This window comes from Fulmarus glacialis, unplaced genomic scaffold, assembly GCF_000690835.1.
Source record: "Fulmarus glacialis isolate BGI_N327 unplaced genomic scaffold, ASM69083v1 scaffold17255, whole genome shotgun sequence".
NCBI lineage: Eukaryota > Metazoa > Chordata > Aves > Procellariiformes > Procellariidae > Fulmarus > Fulmarus glacialis.
This window is the reverse complement of record NW_009212618.1, coordinates 61,006-68,511: the sequence shown is the minus strand read 5'-3', so window position 1 is coordinate 68,511 and position 7,506 is coordinate 61,006. Positions and strand designations below refer to the sequence as shown.

The window sequence follows — 7,506 nt, the reverse complement described above, 5'->3', positions numbered from 1 at the left end:
GAAGTATTTAAAAGACATGTAGATGAGGTCCTTAGGACATGGTTTAGTTGGCATGGTTGGACTCGATGATCTTAGAGGTCTTTTCCAACCTTAGTGATTCTATGATTCTATGAAAGTAAAACAGTCCTCTGACTCTTTGCCGAAAGGAGATAAAATGAATTAAAGAAAAGAAATGCCTAAGGTTTGGAAAACAGAAGAATCTTTGCTTTCATGACAGTTAAAAGTGAACAAAAATACAGGCATGAGGTGGAAATAATTTTTTAAATTGTGTAAATTGCATAAATAAATCAACCATGTGATTTAACAAATAATTGAGAAATCAATTTTGCAAATAAAGGAATCATTCATAAAGATTAGTAAAAAGCTGTGTTCAAAGACAAATTGCTTCCATTTCATTTCCATCTCGTTTGCTCTTAAACTTAATCACACTTCTTATATACCCTGTTGTAAGTTGAATATTTTGACTGCACGCATATTTTAATCAGCACTACTTTGTTAGGCACAGATCATGGCTCCGTGGCCTGAGGTGGAAAAGCCTGAAACCAATAACTATATTGGGGACTCTTCCAAACAAAACCGGAACATGGCTGGGAAAGAAGGAGAAAATCACAAAGGTAATGTGTGCTCACCTGTGAGTTACAGAGATGTATAAGTTTTGGGGCTCCTTGGAGAAGATAGGAAGTAATTAAACCGTTTTTTTAATGTTGTATTTCATCAGGCAACGTGGCTTCACTTGGAAATAAAGGGGAGATTCAACCTGCATTTTCCACAATAGCCTTGGTAGATGAGACAAGGCCAGAAGACGACGACCCATGGGCTCTGCCGGAACTGCAGGACACTGGGGTCAAGTGGTCAGGTAGCCATTTCTCAGTAAATAAGTTACCTGCATTTATTTTTTCCATCACTTCTGCTCTCTTTGTCTCAGTTATTTTTCTGAAATGTTATTTGCTGAAGAACTGAATGTAAGATTTAAGGAGTTTTCAGATGTAGGCTTTACACTCTGTTTCACCTTCCCCAACAATGAATGGGGATATTATGTTTAGTCATTTAAGAAGAATCTGGAAATCACACTGCTTACCCTCCTTAAAACACAAGGAGATATATGGAAAACAATCCAAAACTAATATGGTTTTATATCCAGGTTCCTATTAGTCTTTCTTTACTCAGTAGGATGACTGTGTAAAACCGAGGGTTAATCTCAGACTTCATAAGGCTTTTGTCATATACCAAAAGCTTTTATGTGCTAAAACTAGGTAAACAAACTACCTGCTTCTGCAGCTAAGATCTGATTAAGAAGAACATTCTTTCGGGTTTAGTCACAGACTGGGGTCACAACACTGTCTTTAACTCTGTAGCCTCTGCTTGTGCGCTAGGCTGTTCCAGAGAGAACACCAGATACATCAAGCAAGTCTTTTATGCATAATGTATTTGTTTTGCAGAACTGGATAGAAAAGGAAAAATCATTCGTGTACTCTACGGGATAGGGAAGTTTATTATGCTACTTGGATTACTCTACTTGTTCGTGTGTTCTCTGGATGTACTGAGCTCTGCTTTTCAACTGGTAGGAGGTATGAAAATGTCTAAAATATCAAGAATAAACTATGAATGAGGCAGTAAATTTCATCCGAGTGACTAAATTACAAGTATCAGTCTTCAAGAACATTCTCCATAGATTTATGTGTAGAGGTATAGATTTAGAAGGAAGTAGCTCTGATTGAAGACTGACCTTCATTTGTTTGAAAAGGCCTTTGTTTCTCAACTTCCAAAGAGCTGTTGATGTAGGGATTATTGGCCCCGACTTCTTAGTAGGTTCCTGTTACTTTAGTGACAGTTTACATGAATACATCTGTGCATAAATCTGTCCCATGTGAAAGACATTTCAACAAGGTGAAATATGAAAATTGCGCTCTTCATCAAAGCATCCAGCACTGAAATGTCCCCCGAATCTTTCAAAGATGAAAACTGTTGAAATGTATTTTTTACATTTACCTATCTCCAAGGGTTGAATTCTGCTGATGGATTCAGAAGCGGTTATCAGAGAAATATGTGAGCTTCTGTGGAAGTATTTTGGATTTTTGGCAACACAGAAAGCTACAGGAACAGAATTACTCAGGACTACTAAAATAGTTTTCCTTGATGCAGTAACCAAAAATATCAAGGCAGTAATAGCATTTAAATCTATGCATGTGTGTTTTTTTGTCCTACAGTCTTTCCTCTGATGGCTGTGGTTTTATATGGTTCTTTGCAGAGTTCAGTAGAGCTTGGTCAGTCACTGAAATGAGAGAATATGAAGTATTCTCTGATAACTGAGAAGCTGAGAGTTCAGGACCTGAATTTGGATCCCTGGGCTACATCACCTTGTACATTTTTTGGCTGGCAAGCATGGCTATATATGTATCAATTAAATGGTTGAATGATCTTTAATTAAACACTCTGATAATTCCTATGGACTTTACCTTGCATTTCCCTCACTCTGAGAATATGGTTTTTGTAGGTAAAGCAGCAGGGGACATTTTTCAAGATGATTCAGTGCTGTCTAATCCTGTTGCGGGATTGGTGATTGGAGTTCTGGTGACTGTTATGGTCCAGAGCTCCAGCACTTCTTCATCCATTGTGGTCAGCATGGTGTCCTCCACACGTAAGTCTGCTTACAGTATCTTCCTAGAGATCACTCATAAATCTTGTTCTGGGGTGCAAACATTCCCACTTGTGTTCAAGTTGTAGAAGCTTTGGGTGTAAGAGTAGAGACTGCAGGAAAAGATTTTCACAGCTGTTGCCCTGATACAAAATATTTAAAAGTAGTAGTAATAATAACAATAACAATAACAATAATAACAGAAATAGTAGTAGTAGTAGTAGTAGTAATAGTAAGTCCATAACTGCAATGAAAACCGTTGGAAACCTTGGCATTGAACGCATTAATTTTGGAAGTATCTGCATACTTTTCTCATGTTACCCAGTTACTGAACTTCATTTGTTTGTGTGGCATCATTTCAAAATTCTGCAGTAAGTAGGAAAATGCCTGGAAAAGAAGAGATTTTATCTTGTTCTGGCCCTCTAACATGTGGTGAAAAGGGATAACCATGGGCTGCACTTTCAGTGGGGATCACAGGACTATGGGAGTACCACGTTCGCAGGGGGCTTGATTAAAGCAAACGTATCTGGATTGGAGTGCCTAATCCCAGTGACACCAAGGGAGGTCAGGCTTCTAGTGATATTAACAGATGCTAATTTTCATTGGAGGAAAGAGCTTGCTGATGATCTGATTTTTTCGTTCAGTGCTTCCTTTTCTGCTTTCTAGTGCTGAGTGTTCGATCAGCTATTCCTATCATAATGGGGGCAAACATTGGCACCTCAGTTACAAACACGATTGTGGCACTTATGCAAGCCGGGGACAGGAATGAATTTAGAAGGTATTGTACTTGAACACTAGATCTGAAAAGTTGCTTTTCTTCCTTCTTTGCAGGTTTTCTTCTATATTCCCTATCACTACTACCGCCATTCAACCTTTCCATTGACCAAAATTTGAATGTCTAGTTAGGAAAGTCATAAGCATGGCCATGGCCAAGGTATAATGCTGTCTAGATATATGGCTTCGTATACTTGAAGAAAAGCATATTGTGTTCCTTTAAGAGTTTTGTGTTTTTGTAAAAATCCACCATTTTTAACTGGACCTTGCACAAGGATAAATTTTCAACGGCTCCCACTATACCACCCATCTTTGATTATCTCTTAATTATGGGAGGGCTGTACGAGAAGTTAATATTACAGTATTTTGGTCTACTCTCCTTAAAAGGCACTTCAATGTTGAAGGTTTTTTAAGCCTACAGTAAGCAAGAGCTGGTAACTGTAGAGAAATGAAGTGTTCTGGCTGTCAGATATATACAGTGACAACTTTTAGACTGCCACTTGACACTATCACTGAGAGAGCTCATGGCTCATGAGCTGGAGATGGGCAGTAAACTTGGGAGGGAGATGAGACTTTGGTACCTTGTCATTTATGGCATACTAGACGTATGAAATACACTTAGCCAAAGTATATTTCTCCAATATTTACTGTCCTGAGTCTTTGGCTGTGCTATTCTCTGTTACTTAAATTCTAATACCAAAGTAGCCTATTAGTATCTGGTCAGGAAAAGAATTTAAATAATAATGAGAAAGAAGTTGATTTTTAACATTCATTGACATTATTAATGATCACTTCAGTCTGTAAACTGAAGGTGGTAGCACTGTCAATTTTGTTGGCCTGCTTTGAATGTTCCCCCTGATTTCCCCTCAAGCAGTTTGTCAGTAGGAACCTAAATTACAGGATTAGTATTTCAAAGAATTTTTCCTTCATGTTTTCTTCCCTCACAATGCTTAATTTAAGGAGCTGTATTTTAAAACAAATACAGGTAAATGGCAGAGAATTAAGAGGACCACAATCAGCTATAGTGCCTCTGAGGGAAGAGCTGTGGCTCCTCAGGCTGTGGAGGGGAAGCTGGAAGGGAGCTGTACACCAACGGTTTGCAAGAACATGTAAGAGGGCTGCAAAGAGTCACCTTCCCCCATGAGGCAGGGAGAACAGGTCCCAGATGCAACGCCTGCTGAGGATTAAAAATGTACCAAAAATGGGTGAGAGGGAAAACAAATGTAGGCTGTACAGCCACTTCTTTCTTCAGACAAGTACTCTTGGCAGCCTCGTGTTAAGGATCACTTTTGCCTTTTCTAGTTTGTCTTGTTTCATTCACCTCCCTGGCTCTTTCACTCGGTCAGTGGTGTGGAGACAACTTAGCACTCTAGAGCAAAGTAGCCGTCTCCTGTGACCCCAGAAATGAAATGATTCCCATCTTGAAATGGGCTTCATCCCCACCTCTATGATTTCATATTTAATTGATGTTGTGCGCATGTTGTTTAATTAAAAGCAGCTCTGTTTTTTAATTTCTTCTTGCAGGGCCTTTGCTGGGGCAACAATCCATGATTTCTTTAACTGGCTTGCTGTGTTTGCATTGTTGCCCATAGAAGTTATTTCTGGCTATCTTTACCATCTCACCAATGCTATAGTTGAGTCCTTTCATCTTGAAAGTGGTGAGGATGCCCCTGAGCTACTAAAAGCTATCACAGACCCCTTTACAAAGCTCATCATTGAGGTAAGCTCTTTCTCTATTCAAGGAAGCTGCTTACTTGGTTCAGTCACAGCTAATTAAAATGCTCTGAATATGAGGGGGGCTCCCACTCACTTCTTTGTGTCCTTGGGGTAAAGCTCATTAGCAGATGGATTCTTCTTTTTATTCACATTTCATAAAGCCCCAGCTCTGTATTTCCTGTTTCCCCCATATTTTACCTTAATGATGATAGATCTAGCTAGGAGGACTGGGAAGGCAGGTGAGGACAAATACCAACACGTGGGATGGATGGGATGGCAGCCTGTTGCCTAGACGTTGGCAGATCGTACTAGCTGAGACAACCTAGCACACCCAGAAGATCTGCATAGGATCTGCATAGATGACACAGAAATTACGGGAAACTTGCACACGTCTGGAGGGGCAGAGGGAGGCCAGAGGGATGTGCACAGCTCCTAAAATGACAAGTAAACACATTTAGGCAGTTGTGTCAGTGTAGTTGTTTAAAACAGAAAGGGTGAGATGAGGTGGAGGGTGATTTGGGGAGAATGAGGCACAGTGTGTGCGCGCATAGAGTTGTACCTTTTTTGGGGAATAAACCCCCTCCTACCTGTTGGGCAGCAGCTCCAGCATTAGAGATGGTCATGCAGGCTTTACATGTCTGAGCTTCCAAAGGGAGTTATTTGAGTAGAGCTGAAGAGAAGTGTGTGATGCAAATTGGAATAATCTTTTTTTTCCTTCCTTTTTTTCTTTTTAAAGCTTGATAAATCAGTAATAAATGCAATTGCTACAAATGATGAATCAGCAAAAAACAAAAGCCTGGTAAAGATTTGGTGTGTAACTGAAGCCAATATGGTGAGTATCATGCTGAATTCATTGTCAAGTTCCTCAGGAAATATATTACTGATCTGTAGCTGACACTCCTTACCTTAGGATTGTGAAACTAGATTTTTAAATGAGGTTTTTTTTTTGCGGCAGAAAAAGAATGAAAACAATTCGATGTAGTTTTTGCTCCACTTAAACCAAGGATGTCATACCAGTGGTGAGCTTGACCTGGTTGCTTTCGGTACCATGCGGGCCCTTGCTTATCAGAACTGGTGGTTTGGAGCCAAGCCTTTTACTCCTCTCACATCCAAATGCCTTTAAGCTCCGACTCCCTTAAAGTGGAAAAAATCTGCAATATAGGCCAAAGAAAAGATCTTTTTGCCCACCATTTATCTATTGATCTAACCAGCTTTAGCCTTATGTGTGTTAGGGTCATCTGGTGGCAGCTGGTTATTTGCAACTTTCTTGGAAAACCGTCCTCGGAGAAAGCCTCTGCAGGGCTGGGTCCCATTGTTCTTCACCCAAGCAACACTGCAGCTTGAAGGAATCTGTTGCCCAGATTGACACCAATGAGTATTTTGGTAAACTGTGGAGCTGAGTGTTTGGTTTGCGTTGTTCAGCTAACTAACAATTAGAACATTAAATATCCCTTGGATCTCCAATTAGACTATTCTACTTGTTGGTATGTATAGAAAATTAATTCCCGAAGTCCTGAGGCAGCAGATACTTAAGGACACACAGCGAAGGTTAAAATTAAGAGCTTGGGTTTTTAGAGGAGCCCAGCTCCTATTGAATGACAGTCTGGATGGCGCGTGAAACGCTAGCTAGGGAGATAGTGCGAGGAGCAGAGCTGTGCTGATGTGAAACTCTGCTCAGGTTACGCTGCTGAGGAGCTGGGTGTTTCATCTCAGGGGAGGACGATGCTTAGGCAGCTGTACTGCTTCCAGGCCCCCAGCCCGCACTCGGCCACCCCTTCGCCGCGCTGCCCAGGCGGGCACAGCCTAGCTCTCAGTGAGGTCTGAGCCCCCGAGTCCTACAGGCCCCCCACTCTTAGAAGACAAGCAACTACATGGAAAGTGTAAACTGAGGGTTACATTTCCACATACACAATTTTTTCTGTTTGTCTATATTTTGGCTGTGTAACTACTGCCCAAGCATATAGTCAAATTACAAAAGCACATGAAACCCCTACGAGCTTGTCTTGAACTTGATGGGGGAAGAGGAAGGTCATTTAAATGATATACCTTCCTAGTGAGTTAAACTCATTTCTGGCAAAAATGATTAAACAGACTTATGGCAGGGATAAATACATGCAGACCCCATATCTTTAAAGCAAAACATATGGATAAACATTTTGATCTAATGCAGCTGCTTTGAAACTCAGACGTCTGAAAAAAATTCAGGAAGGTGAGAAACAACATTGTGTTGTGTTTGTAAAGGCTGATGTGTAGGGGCAGGCTGGAGAGCAGGCGCTCCCTGAAGATGTGGGGGCACTGGATCCACCCCCGGCTTTGCCCATCTGCATCGGCTGGAGGGGGAATGCGAATGTGGGTGTCCAGGCAGTGCCCAGCAAGAAAAT

General features: G+C 40.8%; 1 protein-coding gene across 1 annotated transcript in view; it reads left to right on the top strand.

The window, feature by feature from the left end:
- The first annotated feature begins 504 nt into the window (after window positions 1–504).
- The window catches only part of SLC34A2 (solute carrier family 34 (type II sodium/phosphate contransporter), member 2), a 12,918-nt gene continuing 5,916 nt past the window's right edge, over window positions 505–7,506 (top strand). The window contains exons 1-7 of the mRNA XM_009577945.1: window positions 505–614; window positions 719–856; window positions 1,440–1,568; window positions 2,495–2,638; window positions 3,302–3,413; window positions 4,934–5,129; window positions 5,862–5,957. Coding sequence (XP_009576240.1) covers window positions 509–614; window positions 719–856; window positions 1,440–1,568; window positions 2,495–2,638; window positions 3,302–3,413; window positions 4,934–5,129; window positions 5,862–5,957 — 921 coding nt within the window. The 5' untranslated portion in view covers window positions 505–508. The remainder of the gene's footprint in view (window positions 615–718; window positions 857–1,439; window positions 1,569–2,494; window positions 2,639–3,301; window positions 3,414–4,933; window positions 5,130–5,861; window positions 5,958–7,506) is intronic.